The sequence below is a fragment of the Astyanax mexicanus genome, chromosome 4, assembly GCF_023375975.1.
Source record: "Astyanax mexicanus isolate ESR-SI-001 chromosome 4, AstMex3_surface, whole genome shotgun sequence".
Lineage (NCBI taxonomy): Eukaryota > Metazoa > Chordata > Actinopteri > Characiformes > Acestrorhamphidae > Astyanax > Astyanax mexicanus.
The window spans coordinates 33621695-33641256 of NC_064411.1; the positions used below are offsets into that span (position 1 = coordinate 33621695).

Sequence of the window (19562 nt, forward strand, 5' to 3'; positions counted from 1 at the left end):
AGCTATACCAATTATATATTTTGTTATACTCTCATACTCTATATCCAGATGTTGCTGGTAAAGTTTTCTATGATGTAGTTCTGGTATACATATAAAAACACTGTGGATGAAGGAATATTACATGTCTGACCCACTTTCAGGCCTCATTCCATCAGGCTTTGCAGATTTTAAACCTTACACAAGATAACACCTCACAACTAACTCACAACAGTTTTGGGCATTTCCAAGCTGCCCCCTGATGTAATGCTTTATGATTAATTTATGTATCCCATGACTTTTGGCATGTCAGTTTTGTGTGTTTTTAAAGGGACAACAGCTTACTTAAACAATGGTTTAAATGTTTTTTATGGCTTACTGTTTGATTATCCACCTGATTTTAATCAGTTCCATAACACATGGGTTCAGTTTAGTTCTCCAGCACCGAGGCTGGAGCAGCATTAGCATTAGCCGCTAACCCTGCTAAGCGCTAGCTCTAATGCCATCCAAAGGTGAGTATATCGGACTGTAGCCTGTGTGCTTACCATGGTAAAACAAGCGATGTGAGGAACACTTAGGTTCTTCAATGTAGCGTATTCGGGCAGCATTTACTAGTGCCAGCAGTTAGCCACTAATGCTAATACTGCTGCGCCCAACCTTAGTGGAAATCTGGAAATCTAAGCTTACTGTAAATAAACGGAAGCCCTTTACTCATCCAAATAAAAAGTTTTCAGGAGAGAAATCTGTGTACACTAACATCCAGCACTCGTTTGACTTTAAAATAATTTACTTAGCTTAGCTTTTAGTTAACCCACCATCACCCCCCGGCGGCAAGCCATGCTGAACTAAAAGGAAAACATGGCGACACCCCTGTGCCTTGATAGTGTTGCATAATGCGCTTTATAATCCGGTACACCTTATGTATGAAAATAGACCAGAAAATAGATGTTCATTGATAGTGCGCCTTATAATCCAGAAAAATAACAACAAAAAAGACAGGCAGCATTTTCATCTTTAGTGTATTTTATTGCATCTCAAAAGGCTTACATGCACTGGGTCAGGGAGTCATAGATATCTGAATAAATAAAATAAATAAATACATAAATAAATAAATCTGAAAAATAAAAATAAAAAAACGAAAAGAGATTATCTTCCGCCGTTTCCTACCAATCATTTTTCACAATAACCGAAGGTTTACAGTTATCTGATAGAAGAACAAGCAGAACATGGTCTATTGTGGGAGCAAACGATACGGAACAGACTGCACTGGGTCCACATGTCCATTACCAGTAACACTGTTTAACAGTGAACTCTTCTGGAAACACACTCACACACATCTACCACCTCTGAACAGCCTGGACAAGGCCAAATAAACCTGATCTAAAACCCTACTGGAACTACATTAGTTGGGTGATCCAGTATGTTGTAATTGTGAAGTGAATTTTATCCATTATGAATCTGCAGTGTCTCTAGTTTTACAGTCTGTAATAACTGTGAAGTGATTTAAATCCAGTATGAATCTGTATGTAGTGCAGTGTGTGCAGTCTGACAGTAATAACTGTGGACTGATTAATATCCATTATGAATCTGCAGTGTGTGTGGTGTTGACAGTTTACCTGAATCATATCATCATAATAAACCAGTATGAATCTGCAGTCTGTGCAGATTTTACAGTCTGAGTTTAATCCAGTATGAATCTGTAGTGTGTGTAGTGTTTAAAATCTGACAGTAATAATTGGACAGTGGTTTACTCCATTAGGAATCTGTAGTTTGTGTATAATGTCTAAAATCTGACAGTAATAACTGGACAGTGGTTTAATTCAGTATGAATTTGCCGTTTGCAGTGTTTATAATCTGAGAGTAGTAACTGGAGAGTTGTTTACTCCAGTATGAATCTGTGGTTTGTGTGTAATATTTGATATCTGACAGTAAAAGTTGCACGGTGGTTTAATCCAGTATGAATCTGTAGTATGTGCAATGTTTAAAAACTGACAGTAATATTTGGTAATTGGTTCAATCCAGTATGAACAGCAGTCATTAGAGTAGTAATTGGAGAATGGTTTAATCCAGTATGAATCTGTAGTGTGTGCAGTGTATAAAATCTGACAGTAGTAATTGGATAATGGTTTATCCAGTATTAATCTGCAGTAATTTTGGTGTTTACAGTTTAACAAAAAGAATGTGAGTTATTTTAAAATCTGACACTGGTTTAATCCAGTATGAATCTGCTGTATATTTGCCGCATATTTGGGAAATTACCCATATACTGGCCAGCCAAAGTCAGATAACATCCTCTAGGAAAACTAATCTAGCTCCAATAGGGTTTTAGACACAGACAGATGAAAACAGTCACTGACTCCTCTTTCATTATAAATCTACTGTACCTTTCACCAACACATGGTGTAAGATTAATGCAATTTCAAAATTACACAGAACAGACTGGATCCTGGATCAATATCGTGGTCAAGTGGGGTCAAATGGGGACGGGACCGAACATTTTTGTCTACATTTATACAAAAATAACACCGACCATCTTACACTTGGTATTTAAACATCACAAGCAATTATGAAAACCAAAACACCACTGAAACAGAAACAGTGGGGGATTGTGGGGGATTTTATTTCTGTCCCCTGAAACATGGGCAGTTTACCGGGGTTAGCATAGTAGAACTGGTTCAGGACAACCTGGAGCCCCAATAATCAAAAACATGTTTTGAAAACAGTTGAAATCTTTTAGGAGCTGATATGAAATGCTAACATAGCTTACAATTAGCATTATTAGCTTTATTCTTTCTTTGTTAGCTATGTTAGCATATTTGGTCTGCCTATTTCCTTAACATTGAGGCCTGTAAAGTTTCATCATCTAAACATTTTTATCAAAAAGTTAGAACAGGAAGGGAAAAACACAAGTGACCATCCAAAACCAACGAATATCTGTATTTAAGAGGGTTTTTATATATAGAATTTAGAAGCCCAGATTTGATACTCATTCATACATATACTGCGTATGTGTATCTCATGAAGTTATATTGAGAAACAAATATGTAGATAACCAATGAAGCGAGATGACCACGCCAAAGTTTCATAATCAGGTTCACGTCAATAAGCTCATCCACAGATACAGAGCGAGACTTTTAGATTTTTTTTTTTTTTCCAACTATATACACATTAGTACCTTCTGCATATGACACAATGGCACACGCTGCTCCGAAATGGACATAAAACAGGAAGTGGGACTGTGACTCCCCCCACCACAATAAACTGGGGCATACACACACACACACACACACACATACAGACACACACGCACACTCAATTTTCATTCAAACTCAGATGCTCAACACTGGAAAAAACTCATACTCTACATACACTTTTTTAAATCGTTCATTTTAGATTCTTTTTTTGGGTTTTGTTCAGTTTCAAAAATTGATTACATCGACATAAGCACACCTTCGCTGTTTTCTTTTTGTCTTTTTTAAACTTTTTTCTCTACGGTTCACTTCACAGTTTGTGCTACGACATAACATGGAGCGGGAGGGGGAGGGCAAGGGTGTGTGTGTTTTTGGGTTGTGGCTAACTGAAGGTGTGTAAACGATCAGCGGACCCACCACTCTCAAATCTCACTGGAGCCCAGCACCAAAACACTGCAAAGAGAAAAGAGAAAGAAAAAGAGAGATTATGAATCTGTTCCACATCTGTCCAGCTGGGATTTTTCTTAGATATTATCTTAATGATTAGTTCTCATAGTCAAAGTGTTAGGCCAGGTTCAAGTTGCAAAAGATTCTTTGAATTCTGCCATGATTTGGGCAGCAGTGGTTTTATGTTTTTTGGATACAATCTGGATTAGCACCCGAACATCCCTTTCAGACAGCTTCCTCTTGCGTCCACAGTTAATCCTGTTGGATGTGGTTGGTCCTTCTTGGTGGTATGCTGACATTACCCTGGATACCTTGGCTCTTGATACATCACAAAGATTTGCTGTCTTGGTCACAGATGCGTTACATGAGTTCTCCCAGTTTTTATAACAAAACATGCACACAGACTTGACATGAGTTCTTGCTGGTGAAACAAATCTGTCCCTGAAACATCTCACATGCGCACATTGATATGTGTATAAACGTCACCTTCTTTACTAACAACAAAAAACATCATATTAGAGAGATGACTCATAGCTTTATAAAGGGAAATAGATGTGTTAGCAGCTCATATGTGGAGGATCTTTTCCTGGAGTGGAGAGTAAACAGCTGGTCTGAAGTTCATGCTCAGGTCAAGGAGGTGAAAAAGACCAGGCGGTTTGCTTTTGCTGTTTTTGCAGCTATAGCTGCACAGCTGCATCAGCTCCAAGAGATGTGTGGGTACGAGAGAGGCATGAACTCATGTCGCATATCCATGAATCGGATACGTATCCAATTCAGGACCACATAGGAAAGAGACTTAAATCTGATTTGGCACGTTCACACAGCCATGAAAAAAATCAGATCTGAGCCACACTAAGCAAAAAATCTGATTTGAGTCACTTCAGCTTTGTAATGTGAACGTAGGATTTTTAATAGTTTATGAGGCAGGTTGGGGTGGGCTCTAATCTAAACATCTACAGATTGATTCAATGGCTTCCATTAATTCCATGACTATTTCAATGTATGAGGAAGTTTAAATGGTAACAGGCCTGAGCTGGACAAAAGAACTATTGTGGCCTAGAAATCATTGTGGTTTAATCCTGTCATAACACACAGTGTAGTGTTCGCTGTTGCATAATGGGCTGCGTAGCTGCAGGCCAGTCAGGGTGCCCATGCTGTGGACCTACAGTGGATATGTCAGGAGTGTCAGAACTGGACTGCAGAGCAGCAGAAGAAGATGGCCTAGTCTGATGAGTCCTGTAAATGTACCATTTAGCTTTAGGCTCAACTGCATAGCAGATACTAGCAGTATATGTTACCTGGGAAATTACAAGAAGTCCTTAATGTTGAGGTCAGCCAAAGGGTCTTTAGTTGGAGGCTTTTTAGGGCTCTGCACTGCTGGGCCTGGAGAAATCTGAAGAAGTAAAAATAAAGAAAATCGATTGTAAAGATGGCGATTGTGCATTAGCATGAAACTTCTCATATTTTTGAAAGAGAATGAGACATTTTTGCTGTGAGTACAAATACATACCGGAGCTGCAGGTGCAGCTGCTCCTGCAAAAGGTGGCCTCATCATAGGCTGACCCATCATCATCGGCTGGCCCATCAAGGGAGCTCCAGCACCAGCAGCTGGGGGCTTGAGAGAGAGAGAGAGAGAGAGAGAGAGAGAGAGAGAGAGAGAGAGAGAGAAAGAAAGACAGAAAGAAAGAAAGAAAGATATGCTTAAAATCACAAACTGAACATTAAACCCTTTGAACCCCAGCCTATTTTGGTGTGTTTTCTCCATTTCTGTTAGTTCCCCTTTAACTTATTATAACACAGTTATGTTAGGAGACAGCCACATGCTTTTATTTTTCTTTATACCAGAAGACATTAAGGGTGAATCCCATTTCTCCCCTTGGCCCTACCCCTTACCCCTACCCCTTCTTTTCGAGTGTAATCCTTCCCCTTGGAACGGAGTTACAAGGGGAAGGGGTAAAATCCTACCCCTAGGATTTGGGACAACCCTTCAAGCACCCGGTGAAAGGTGAATCTTATTGAAAATAGCCTCCATAATATACTAGAAATTGTATATCACACTGTTTCCCAACACTGGTCCTGGAGCAGGTAATGTGTTACAAAAACAATATAATGTGCAAGAATATGGGTCCTCAGTGACAGAGGAATCACTGGTATATCACAATGACGTTTGTCAATGAACAATAAATACATAAATAAATAGCACTGATTTATGACCAGGCTACTAGCAGTGGGGTGTAGGTGACCCTGCTGGGCTGATGTGATGATAGCAGTGGAGCGCTAAAGTTCAGTAGCCTAGCTGCTGGTTAACTAGTTAACTTTAGGGCATTGTATGTGTACAGAAAGGGGGCAGGAGGTGCAGAAATTAATTAATATTGTCCATTCCTTAATTCCTCTGTGATGGGGAGCTGAAATTAGCTCTGATTATTTTTTATTTGATTTATTTTTTCCGTTCCGCCTTAAATGCGGTAGCGCCTGCCGTCTGTTGCACCATTTAAGGTGGAACGGGAAAGTTAGCTAGCTAGCTAGCTACCGAAACGAACTACTAGCGAACTTTTTATGCTTGTTACGAAGAATTCAGCCATAAAACATCAAAACTACACAATAAACTAAGGTAATACAGTGCTAATCGTAATTTTTAACATGGAAAATACTTTCTTTGGTCGATTGTTCCGCCATCTTGCCAGTCATTCTCATACCCCTCGGTACGAAGTGTGGGTCTGGAAAATCTCCGTTTGAAGGGCTAACTAGCCCTACCCCTTACCCCTACCACTTCATCCTAACAGGAATCGGGACACCCCTACCCCTTGACGTGCACGCGCAAAACAGAGGGGTAGGGGTAAGGGGTAGGGCCAAGGGGAGAAATGGGATTCACCCTAAGCTGCTCAGAAATGTCATGGATCGAGAGGTAAATGCTTGCAGAATTTGAAATTCTTCATGGAATTGATCATGTTTGATCAAAATTTTACCCAGCACCCAGACTACAAATCAATTCACACAAGAGTTTTCTTTCAATGATAGTCAGATTAGAGTGTATATTAGTTAAAAGTATAAGAATTTTGATGATAGTGGCTTATCATGGCTTATTACTGGGACAGAATTCATTTTTATTGATTTTCCCACTTCTAGGATGCAGATTGCTAAGACCTTGATGGTCAGCAGGCTAAGCGTTTGAGTAATTTGTTTAGGGCCAATATTCCTACCTAATGAAAGGGATTTAGTACACTGAATATTTACTATCAGCTGTTTATTATAACAGTAACTACTATAATAAAGAGTTCTTTAACAAAATGATGAAATAAATTCTGTTTTATTATAATGCTCACACAATTAATATAAATTATACACAAATATGCAAATTGAAATGTAAATAAAATTTTGGGGAAAAAAGTACAAACAGTTCAGAATAATAAGTTTGTGAAAGCCGTGTGTGCACCATATCTTTCAAGTTCTGTATGAGGGCTGGCAGTTTCTAAGCTGTTTCTCTGTACACTATGAGGTTTACTGAAATGTTATTTGATTTGATTTCATAACTCATACAAATAGGCACTAGAAGTATATATTATTGTCTGAAAAAGCGTTTTTTTATATTATTTGTATTTATTTATTTATTTATTTATTTTTTCGACAAATCAGCATCAGCAATGACATCATGAGATTTACCGCAGATCCCAGAGTGAAAGCAAACACACGGATTATGGTGTTTTAAGACAATAAATTGCATTATAATGAAAGAATAAAGCATGGAAATGCGAAGGTAAGCCTGTTCTTTAGGTGTATTTCACAATAGATTTCTCAAAAGCACTTCAGTGCTATTTTTAGAAACAATAGGGCTCCAAGTTTGTCACAATGTACAGTATGAATCATCTGGTGTGTGGACGCATTCATGAGTCATTAAGCTGTATAAATGATGCACAAATTTTGACGCAATTTGCATCAATGGGGTTCTAAGATTTAATGTGATTCGCAGAGATCAGAACCTATTCTCCTCACCATGCTAAATCCAGGCTGTGCCCCGATGGCAGGTGGCATGGTTCCAGCAGGGGGAGCTCCGGCAGCGGCTCCTGGAACAGCACCGGGCTGAAAGCACACATCAGGACTGAGATGAGATTCTCAGGAGTCCTTCTAAAAATGGCTCTACAAGTTCTGTCCTAAAAATGCTGTAGTATGATGCCAAAAACCAGACGTACCATCTGTGCTGGAGGTGTGCCCCAGCTGGTGGGTGCAACCTGTGGAGTCCAGTTGGCACCGCCGGTCAGCTTTTTCTCATCCCTGCATCGGGAGTAAGTAAGTTCATTATAAGTCCATTTACAAGGTATTATTACATGATATTAAATTGCTTTAAATTGAAAGAACTCAAGTAGACCACACATACATGGCAACATTCACACAGCAGGTAAAAGTGGACCAAATCTGATGTTTTTTTTGTGACCTATATCTGACATTTTTCACAGTTTACTCCTATGCTCAAATTTATGCACATGCCCAAAAGAGCAATGCTTTACGTAAAGTTTCGGTTTCATCTTCAGCAACCTTACAGGAGCTATCAAGGCATCCCAGCGATTAACTGAGATTAACTGAGATGGTGATTTTTGGTGATTTGGGACGAGCTGGAGCTTCGCAGCTTGAAGGACAAGCAGCAGCTATTGTTCAGCACCTCCAGGAACTACTTCAAGATGCTGAGAAAACTATTCCAGGTGATTCTCCCTCAAGAAGACACTGAGATTAAAACACCAAGAGTGTGCAGATCTGTCTTTAAAGGTTTAAAACATATTCTGGGTTGTTTACCATTTTTGTTTAATATCTTTAACATCTTCAATTTTTAATGTACAATGTAACATTTTTTTTTACTCTTAATTATGTAGGCTAAATGAATTCCTCATTACATATAAACACACAAACACACACACAAACATAATAAGAAATATATGCTTACTTTTTCTGGTTTCCCATTCCCAAATCTGCAAATATAAAAAAAACAGGTCAAATACAGCTTGTAACTAGACAATCCAGTTCACCTTCCACAGACTGAGGATATTTAGCTTATTGCATCACAGCCAGGGTGGATTAGGGTGAACTAGTTTAGGAAGCAAGAAAATGGGTCAGAAGTGTATGTAAAAAGACCTCAAAACAAAAAGACAGAGAATTGGGCTTAAGATGTAGCAAGCTATTGCTAGATATGTGAAAAATAACACTGTTATTGACATTAAATTTAGCTAAAATGCTCAGCAAATGGCTTAGCTGTGTAAGTTGTTAATTTCTGACCAGTATTTAGAGTGCAGCCAGCAACTAATAATAGTTTCCATCTATCCTATTTTTAACCTATAAGGTGCACAATTAATGAAAGTCTATTTTTTTTAAATCTTTTTTCATATATAAGGCGCACTTAAAGAGACACTTCTAAGGATGCCTACATCGAAGTAAGCAAGGCTGTCGCCATCTTTTCTTTCTAATGGCGAAGCACCTAAGTAAACCAAACTGTATTTAAAAAAATATATAATTTTCAAATGAGTGGATGTTAATCTACACAGATTTCTCTCTTGAAAACTGTTTATTTTGGTGAGTAAAGCACTTCCATTTATTTACAGTAAGCTTCCATTTCCAGTGTTTTGTCTTAGGGTGAGTTTTCAGTAAAGTTTGACCAGCACTAAGACTGGGTGTAGCACTATTAGCATTAGCCGCTAACTAGCTGTTAGCGCTAGTAAATGACGCCCAATAGCGTTACACTGAGGAACCCAGGGTGCTATCAGCTAGCGGTTTGTCCAACGTAGCTTGTTTTAACACACCAAACACACAGATTACAGTCCAATATAATCGCCTCTGAATGGCAAAAGAGCTAACCCTACGGTTAGCGGCTTATGCTAATGCTGCTGCTGCAGCTCCCAGGCTGGAGAAAAACTTCACTGAAAACTTACCCTTTTAATTTGACTGCTCCTTAATAACTGACTGGTAGAATACATACATAAGAGGCACTGGATTTGTAAGGTGCTGTCGATTTTTGGGAAAATTTAAGTATTTTAAGGATCTGCACCTTAGAACCAAAACAAATACAGCATACTGTGAAAGCTTACACAGCTTGGAAATCTTTTTAAATACAAAGCTAGCTAGCTAACTTACTCACTATACAACTGCACAGGTTTCAAAGTGATTAATTGTATGTATATTATGTAAAACATTCTCAATAAAAATTTGAGTTAGCATTGTAGTTTTTACATGTAAAGCTCATGTAAGCCTAGGTTTTATTATCCTTTTTTAATATCTTGATCACATTGGTTGTGTTAACCAAGAGCCTGTATTTTACAGCATGGTACTGAATTCTGTTTTAGGACATACTTCCGACGAGGTTCGCAAGAGATGAGTCCAGGTCTCCACCAATGGGTTTGGGTTGTGGAGCTGCTGTGGGCATCATGGTGGGCATCATAGTGGGCATCATGGTGGGAACGGCAGCTGGCATTACTGCTGGGCCCGGGCTTGCAGCCACTGGGGTCCCTCCAGTACTCTGGGGCGTTATGGTGGGCATAAGGAGGTCACCTAACCCATCAAACACTGCAGAAACATGAAAACATGATCAGATTAGCAAACAGAAAGCCTGCATAAAAACAACAGTATAATCTCAGCATAGTCCAGTAGTTCTAATGCAGTGTTTCCCAACTCAGCCCAGATAGACCCCCAACCATTCCCAGTTTTAATAAGACCACCTGTTCCAGGTGTTCTACCAGGCTGAAGATGCTGTAAATATGAACTAGCTGTGAGTCTTTTGAGGACCAATCCTGGTAAACTTTGTACTGGGTGGACAAACAGTCATACAGCAATCAAAGAACACATGGCAGGTCATTCCTACAGACACATTTTTAAGCATGGCATGCACAGGAAATCCTAATTTATAAATCATTTACAATACAAATCACTACAATCACATACAACACACGCAACACATGCGGTACAACACCTTAATAGTTATTCTTAACTATTCATGCTTTACCCACAAACATGTTGCTTTATAGGTACTGTTGCTAGGTTGGACAAGCTTTGCAGAATGCTGCTAAAATCTTATTTAACCTAATTTTTACAGTAGACTTATTTTAACAGAGAGAGACAGAATATCAACAAAAAGTCTGGATAAAAACATTAAATAAAGATTATATATACATGTGTATTTGATTCTGTAAAATACTGTAAGCATTTGATCCTTAAGAAAAATATAACCTAATACTTGGTGGAGAAACACTTTTGGCAATGTTTGCACATTTTGCAAAACTGTGTGGCCACTGGCTAGAAAATGTCCAAATCCTAAAGTTTAAGGACCCTCAAATATTTTTTATTTTTATTTTATTTTTTATATGTTTTGGGTCATTGTCATTGTGGAAGGCCCTTCCACAACCTGCCTCTATGGTACATGGTCCCGTTCATCAGCTCCTCAATGTGGTTAAGTCTCACCGTACCCTCAACATAAAATGTAGCCCAAACCCAGTATGCTTACACCTCCAGGTTGTAGAGTGAGTATGGTTACCCAGCACTTCTCTGCCTCCAAACACGGTAAGAGTTGATGCCAAAGAGCATAATTTTAAGCCTTCTCAAGGGACTACAGGATCTCAAGCCCGTTCGACATAGCAACAGTGGCTACAACAGAATTTTTTTTTGGGTGGAGCCTGTAGAGGGGAGAATCTAAAGCTGAATAAAGAACCTAACAAACACCACACTGTATCTCAACTAAGCCTTGACACTACTGTTCATTACAAGATCTTTCATTATTTATAGAATGCCAGTCAGCACGTGCATAGGCTGGAGTTTTCAGCAGGACAGAGGGAGAGTCAAGATCTGCAGGTTTGGGACAATATGAGGTAAATAACAGGAGCATTCCCAGCATTCCATTCACCAAAATGCTACATAGCTCATGCTGCAAAGCCCTGTGGGGGGAAAAAAAAGCCTGGGAACTCACCGAGCCCACCGAGGAGGCAAATCAGTGAGTGGGCAGAGCGAGAGATAGGAAGAAAGAAAAAAGGAGAAAGAAGGAATATATATGTAGAGAAAGAAAGAGAGAGCAGTAGAAGCAGTGGTTGATGACAGAGATGGACAGCAGATAAACAGAGAAAGAGGGAGGGAAAAGAGCAGTGTGTCAACAGCGCCAGCCTGTCAATATTACGTAAGAGAAGCAGTGGACACAGCAGCGGTCATGCAAAAAGCAGGAAGCTCAGTGTCAGCGATGCGATGCAGCCGGACTCTTTACCGGATTTACTGGCCCAGACAACCCTTTAAGGGTCCTGCCAACCCTTTACAGGGCACAAAAAAACCCTTTATCAGCCCTGCCAATGCTTTACTGGCCCAGTCAACCCCTTACTGGTCCTGCCAACCCTTTACTGCCCCAGACAACCCTTTAACAGTCCTGCTGACCCTTTACTGGCCCAGACAACCCTTTACCGGTCCTGCCAACCCTTTACTGGCCCAGACAACCCCTTACTGGACCTGACAACCCTTTACCGGTCCTGCCGACCCTTTACTGGCCCAGACAACCCCTTACTGGTCCTGACAACGCTTTACCGGTCCTGCCGACACTTTACTGGCCCAGACAACCCCTTGCTGGTCCTGACAACCCTTTACTGGCTCTGACAACCCTTTACCAGTCCTGCCAAACCTTTACTGCCCCAGACAACCCTTTACCAGTCCTGCTGACCCTTTACTGGCCCAGACAACCCTTTACCGGTCCTGCTGACCCTTTGCTGGCCCAGACAACCCCTTACCGGTCCTGACAACCCTTTACCGGTCCTGCCGACCCTTTACTGGCCCAGACAACCCCTTACTGGTCCTGACAACCCTTTACTGGTCCTGACAACCCTTTACCAGTCCTGCCAACACTTTACTGGCCCAGACAACCCTTTACCAGTCCTGCCAAACCTTTACTGCCCCAGACGACCCTTTACCAGTCCTGCTGACCCTTTACTGGCCCAGACAACCCTTTACCGGTCCTGCCGACCCTTTGCTGGCCCAGACAACCCCTTACCGGTCCTGACAACCCTTTACCGGTCCTGCCGACCCTTTACTGGCCCAGACAATCCCTTACTGGTCCTGACAACCCTTTACTGGCCCTGACAACCCTTTACCAGTCCTGCCAACCCTTAACTGGCCCAGACAACACTTTACCAGTCCTGCCAACCATTTACAGGCTCAGACAACCCTCTGCCAGTCCTACCAACCCTTAACTGGCCCAGACAACTCTTTACCGGTCCTGACAAACATTTACAGGCCCAGACGACCCTTTACAGGCCCAGGCAACCCTTTTCCCGGTCCTGCCAACCCTTTACAAGCCAGGAAAACCCTTTACCAGTCCTGCCAGAACTTTATTGGCCCATAAGACCTTCACCCAGTCCTGCCAACCGTTTACTGGCCCAGACGACACTTTACCGTTCCTGCCAACCCTTTACCGGTCCTGCCGACCCTTTACTGGCCCAGACAACCCCTTACCAGTCCTGACAACCCTTTACTGGCCCTGACAACCCTTTACCAGTCCTGCCAACCCTTTACTGGCCCAGACAACCCTTTACCAGTCCTGCCAAACCTTTACTGCCCCAGACAACCCTTTACCAGTCCTGCTGACCCTTTACTGGCCCAGACAACCCTTTACCAGTCCTGCCAACCCTTTACTGGCCCAGACAACCCTCTACCAGTCCTGCCAGCCCTTTACTGCCCCAGACGACCCTTTACCAGTCCTGCTGACCCTTTACTGGCCCAGACAACCCTTTACCGGTCCTGCCGACCCTTTACTGGCCCAGACAACCCTTTACCAGTCCTGACAACCCTTTACTGGCCCAGACAACCCTTTACCAGTCCTGCCAACCCTTAACTGGCCCAGACAACACTTTACCGGTCCTGCCAACCATTTACAGGCTCAGACAACCCTCTGCCAGTCCTACCAACCCTTAACTGGCCCAGACAACTCTTTACCGGTCCTGACAAACATTTACAGGCCCAGACGACCCTTTACAGGCCCAGGCAACCCTTTTCCCGGTCCTGCCAACCCTTTACAAGCCAGGAAAACCCTTTACCAGTCCTGCCAGAACTTTATTGGCCCATAAGACCTTCACCCAGTCCTGCCAACCGTTTACTGGCCCAGACGACACTTTACCGTTCCTGCCAACCCTTTACCGGTCCTGCCGACCCTTTACTGGCCCAGACAACCCCTTACTGGTCCTGACAACCCTTTACTGGCCCAGACAACCCTTTACCAGTCCTGCCAAACCTTTACTGCCCCAGACAACCCTTTACCAGTCCTGCCGACCCTTTACTGGCCCAGACAACCCCTTACTAGTCCTGACAACCCTTTACTGGCCCTGACAACCCTTTACCAGTCCTGCCAACCCTTTACTGGCCCAGACAACCCTTTACCAGTCCTGCCAGCCCTTTACTGCCCCAGACGACCCTTTACCAGTCCTGTTGACCCTTTACTGGCCCAGACAACCCTTTACCGGTCCTGCCGACCCTTTACTGGCCCAGACAACCCTTTACCAGTCCTGACAACCCTTTACTGGCCCAGACAACCCTTTACCAGTCCTGCCAACCCTTAACTGGCCCAGACAACACTTTACCGGTCCTGCCAACCATTTACAGGCTCAGACAACCCTCTGCCAGTCCTACCAACCCTTAACTGGCCCAGACAACTCTTTACCGGTCCTGACAAACATTTACAGGCCCAGACGACCCTTTACAGGCCCAGGCAACCCTTTTCCCGGTCCTGCCAACCCTTTACAAGCCAGGAAAACCCTTTACCAGTCCTGCCAGAACTTTATTGGCCCATAAGACCTTCACCCAGTCCTGCCAACCGTTTACTGGCCCAGACGACACTTTACCGTTCCTGCCAACCCTTTACCGGTCCTGCCGACCCTTTACTGGCCCAGACAACCCCTTACTGGTCCTGACAACCCTTTACTGGCCCAGACAACCCTTTACCAGTCCTGCCAAACCTTTACTGCCCCAGACAACCCTTTACCAGTCCTGCTGACCCTTTACTGGCCCAGACAACCCTTTTCCAGTCCTGCCGACCCTTTGCTGGCACAGACAACCCCTTACCGGTCCTGACAACCCTTTACCGGTCCTGCCGACCCTTTACTGGCCCAGACAACCCCTTACTAGTCCTGACAACCCTTTACTGGCCCTGACAACCCTTTACCAGTCCTGCCAACCCTTTACTGGTCCAGACAACCCTTTACCAGTCCTGCCAGCCCTTTACTGCCCCAGACGACCCTTTACCAGTCCTGCTGACCCTTTACTGGCCCAGACAACCCTTTACCGGTCCTGCCGACCCTTTACTGGCCCAGACAACCCTTTACCAGTCCTGACAACCCTTTACTGGCCCAGACAACCCTTTACCAGTCCTGCCAACCCTTAACTGGCCCAGACAACACTTTACCGGTCCTGCCAACCATTTACAGGCTCAGACAACCCTCTGCCAGTCCTACCAACCCTTAACTGGCCCAGACAACTCTTTACCGGTCCTGACAAACATTTACAGGCCCAGACGACCCTTTACAGGCCCAGGCAACCCTTTTCCCGGTCCTGCCAACCCTTTACAAGCCAGGAAAACCCTTTACCAGTCCTGCCAGAACTTTATTGGCCCATAAGACCTTCACCCAGTCCTGCCAACCGTTTACTGGCCCAGACGACACTTTACCGTTCCTGCCAACCCTTTACCGGTCCTGCCGACCCTTTACTGGCCCAGACAACCCCTTACTGGTCCTGACAACCCTTTACTGGCCCTGACAACCCTTTACCAGTCCTGCCAACCCTTTACTGCCCCAGACAACCCTTTACCAGTCCTGCTGACCCTTTACTGGCCCAGACAACCCTTTACCGGTCCTGCCGACCCTTTACCGGTCCTGCCGACCCTTTACTGGCCCAGACAACCCCTTACTGGTCCTGACAACCCTTTACTGGCCCTGACAACCCTTTACCAGTCCTGCCAACCCTTTACTGGTCCCGTCGACCCTTGACTGGCACAGACAACCCTTTACCGGTCCTTCCAACCATTTACAGGCTCAGATGACCCTCTGCCAGTCCTACCAACCCTTAACTGGCCCAGACAACTCTTTACCGATCCTGACAAACATTTACATGCCCAGACGACCCTTTACCGGTCCTGCCGACCATTTACAGACCCAGACAACCCTTTTCCTGGTCCTGCCAACCCTTTACAAGCCAGGAAAACCCTTTACCAGTCCTGCCAGAACTTTATTGGCCCATAAGACCTTAACCCAGTCCTGCCAACCGTTTACTGGCCCAGGCGACACTTTACCGCTCCTGCCAAACCTTTACTGGTCCTGTCGACCCTTTACTAGTCCAAACAACCCTTTACTGGCCCAGCCGACCCTTTACCAGCCTTGCTGACCCTTTACTGGCCCAGACAACCCTTTTCTAGCCCTGCCAACATTTTACTGGCGCAGTCACCTTTACTGGACCAGAAAAAGTTTTACCGGTCCTACCAACTTTTTACTTGACCAGTTTAGCCAACCCTTTACTTGCCCAAACAACGTTTTACTGTTCCTGCCGACCCTTTACTTTTCCAGGAAACCCTTTATTAGCCTTGCCATCCCTTTACTGGTCCTGCCAAACCTATACTGGTCCAGACAACCATTTGCCAGTCCTGACAATCCTTTACTGGCTGGAACAACCCTTTACTTGACCTGCCTACCCTTTATTGCCCCAGCGGACCCTTTATCGGTCCTGCCAATCCTTTGCTGGCCCAAACAACCCCTTACTAGCTCAGCCAAACCTTTACCGGTCCTGTCAAACCTTTACTGGCTGAAACAACCCTTTACTGGCCCAGACGAACCTTTACCAGTCCTGTGGATCCTTTACACACCCAGCCAACACTTTACTAGGGTAGCCAACCCTTTATTTGCCCAGCTAACCCTTTCCTAGCCCAGTTGACCCTTTACCAGCCCAGCCAAACCAATACTAGCCCAAACAACCATTTATCAGTCATGCCAACTGTTTACTGGCCCGAACGATCCTTTACTGATCCTGACGATCCTTTAACCGGGTTTGTTTTGAACTGTATACTCTCACAGATGGACAGCAGTGACTGTACCTGATGGGTCGAATCCTCCAGAGGGCGCTGAAGAGGTTGGTGCCGTGTCCGCCGCTGTGGAGGCCGGAGGACTGGAGGCAAAGGCATCAAAACCAGAGTCCAGCAGGTCAGCTTGAGTTCCGGATGGAATGGGTGCAACTGGGGCGACTGTTGGGGCCACTGGTGAAATCAGACCTGCAGACACAAGGACCAACACAATAACCAAACATTTGATATGCAATTCATAAATGTCAATAAAAAAACAAATCTTTATAATGATCATATTACAGTACTATTAGTAATGTTTATATCATTGCTATGTAAAATTTGTGTAAGTGTAAACAGTAATTGCTGACAATTATTTTAATTAATAACAATTGTTAAATAGATTAATTCACATTAATTTACATTAATTATAATATATATATTATATATAAATACGTACATATATAATATATATATTATATACGTACTTAAGCTAAATGAATGTTAATGTAAATGACAATTGCAAATAGATATTTGAAAAAAAAAAATCTAAAAAGACTAAATTAATTATTCATTGTTAGAACATGCTAATATAATATGAAAAAATAAAAAATATATATCTATAATATTACAATATTTTTTTTTTTACAATATGTAACTATTACTGCATTTTTACCTCCGAGCAGATCTCCAGCAGGTGCTGTACTCTGAGTACTTTGAGGCTCTGTAATAGGGTCACCAAAAGCATCTGGAAAACATCAGCAACCACAACAATCAGCAACCACAACAACCACACCATCCACAGCATCCGCAGCGTGCAGCCAGAGAAAGAGGTAATTAGCATAAACACTGGACAAAGACCAGACACCACACTAACACACTCAAAACACAAAGAGGACAAAAGCCATGAACTCTTATATAAAATCCGACAAAGCTCATTACTGTGTACCTCCAGCAGATCTGAGGTGATGTAGGTCTAAACCTGCCATCACCAATCACTAAATGCCTCATTGAGCGCAGTGTAAACTCCTATTTCACAGGATAAGATGGACTTTTTACCCACAAGTCGATAAAGGTGAGATTATTATAATCTGAGGTTACAATACACATGGTCTGAGGTTATACAGTATGTGTGTATGGTAGTGTGAGGCTCACACACCCAGCAGATCCAGAACAAGAGCCTCAGGTTTGGGAGGAGATGCAGGAGCTGGAGCTGGAGCCGAAACTGGAGCTGGAGTCGGCTCTGGAATCGGAGCTGGAGTCGGAGCAGCGGCTGGAGCCGCGGTCACAACCGGAGTCGGTGCAATGAAGGAGTCTGAGAAAGAGAGAAAAAGGATGTGAGAAAGAGAGATAGTTTCTGTTTCAGCAGTATGAAGCAAATGAAGCTGGTTGTGGTTAGCATGAAGGCTTTGGGCAAGCTGTTTAGCTAGGGCCTTAAAAAATACATCGTTTTTTAACCAATGCTCCAAACAGGCTTATAACTCTAGCAATAGGGGCACAGAGCTGCTCATGCAAAGAAATCACTATTTTTACACAATTAACAAACTCAAAGTAGCTCCACCAAAAGTTTTTTGGTGTGGTGTGGTGTGGTGTAGTGATCCGCACCAAGTTAAGGACACACTCACCCGATAAAAGGTCACCAGTGACTGGGGCCTCAGGCAAGGGCGAAGGCCCCCGAGAGACAGCAGGAAGGTCTTCATTATAGCAGTAGTAGATACAGTTGTAGTAGAGTAGAGATGAAAGTAGTAGTAAATACGTTTATTTTGGAGAAAAACAGAACGAGCGTGAGGAAGTGTCAGGAAAGTGTGAAAAGCACTGCACACCGAATATTCAAACAGACAGTCATGCTTCTGTAGGCGAGAACATGCACAAGTCCAAAATTCACTATGAGGACAAACCAAGATGTGGTGGGGAAAAGAACAGATGCTGGAGGGAGGAAGAAGACAGGACGAGAGGAAGGAGACGAGACGAGACGCTGCTGGACCGTGGTTTAAAAAGCTACAGTTAGCGATTCAGGACTCTGGTGGCTACAAGTGGCCGTTGCAGCAACTTCTGTTTGCAGGTTTGGGCATTTTTGTGAGAGCTGGTTTAAAAGCTAATGCAATGCTGTAGTAATTAAGTGGTGGATTTTAAGGTGGATTTTCTGTTCTCTTGGTGTCTGACATTAGCCATGCCAATTTTAGCCCTATCAGTGCTTAGCTGTAGCCAGTGTAAATCACTGCACCCCAGATTTACAGCCAGCGGAAGCCTGAATCGAAACGGCAAGCGTTGTTTTTTTTTCCACAGCAGAAGTTGGACAGAGGATATGGGTAACATCTCCTGTACCTGCACCAAACAGGTCTACGTTAGCAGTGGGTGTAACGGCAGCTTTGGACTCTGTGGTGGGGCTTTGCTCAGGCACAGAATCAAACATATCTATAAACAAGGACACACATGTGCATTATGCTTCAAAAACTGCGCATCATATCCGCCATCTTGTTCCGAGAGACACAAAAACACCCACAGGAGTGAAGCGAACAGAGCTCACATCAGTCACACAAGTGCATTGGCTACCTTCTGTGCAAAACATACTATCATACAAAACAAATCTGAAATAAACAGTAGATCAAAAGTGCAATCGAGTGTGTGGGAACAAGACAGGAATTTTTCTCCCAAAAACGCAGGCAATGCTAATAATGAATGAAAGCCTGTAGCGATAGCGATGTTAGCCATATTAGCATTTTTGGGTGAAATAGTCCTTTAGTTTAGCAGGCAAACCCTGGAGGAGAGGGGTTTGGTAGAGGCATTGCAAGACAGCTCTCCACTGGTTTGTTTAAAGGAAGGGCAAATCTGCAGGCCACACGTGAATCAAAGACTTTGACCACCTGACCAATAAAACAAGCTCTTCTTTATGATATCGGAGCACTGAG

General features: G+C 43.3%; 1 protein-coding gene across 6 annotated transcripts in view; it reads right to left on the reverse strand.

Moving 5' to 3' along the window:
- Nucleotides 1–981: 981 nt before the first annotated feature.
- The window catches only part of snap91a (synaptosome associated protein 91a), a 70307-nt gene continuing 51726 nt past the window's right edge, over nt 982–19562 (reverse strand). For 4 of the 6 annotated variants that reach the window (XM_049478442.1, XM_049478444.1, XM_049478446.1 and 1 more), the window contains 12 exons: nt 18979–19068; nt 18279–18347; nt 17813–17968; nt 17330–17401; nt 16690–16863; nt 9945–10157; nt 8548–8572; nt 7802–7883; nt 7605–7691; nt 5125–5229; nt 4913–5007; nt 982–3620 (listed from right to left, as the gene is read on the reverse strand). In XM_049478442.1, the coding sequence (XP_049334399.1) occupies nt 4921–5007; nt 5125–5229; nt 7605–7691; nt 7802–7883; nt 8548–8572; nt 9945–10157; nt 16690–16863; nt 17330–17401; nt 17813–17968; nt 18279–18347; nt 18979–19068 (1160 nt within the window). In that variant the 3' untranslated portion in view covers nt 982–3620; nt 4913–4920. The remainder of the gene's footprint in view (nt 3621–4912; nt 5008–5124; nt 5230–7604; nt 7692–7801; nt 7884–8547; nt 8573–9944; nt 10158–16689; nt 16864–17329; nt 17402–17812; nt 17969–18278; nt 18348–18978; nt 19069–19562) is intronic. The other 2 variants (XM_049478443.1, XM_049478445.1) reach the window with 2 other exon arrangements.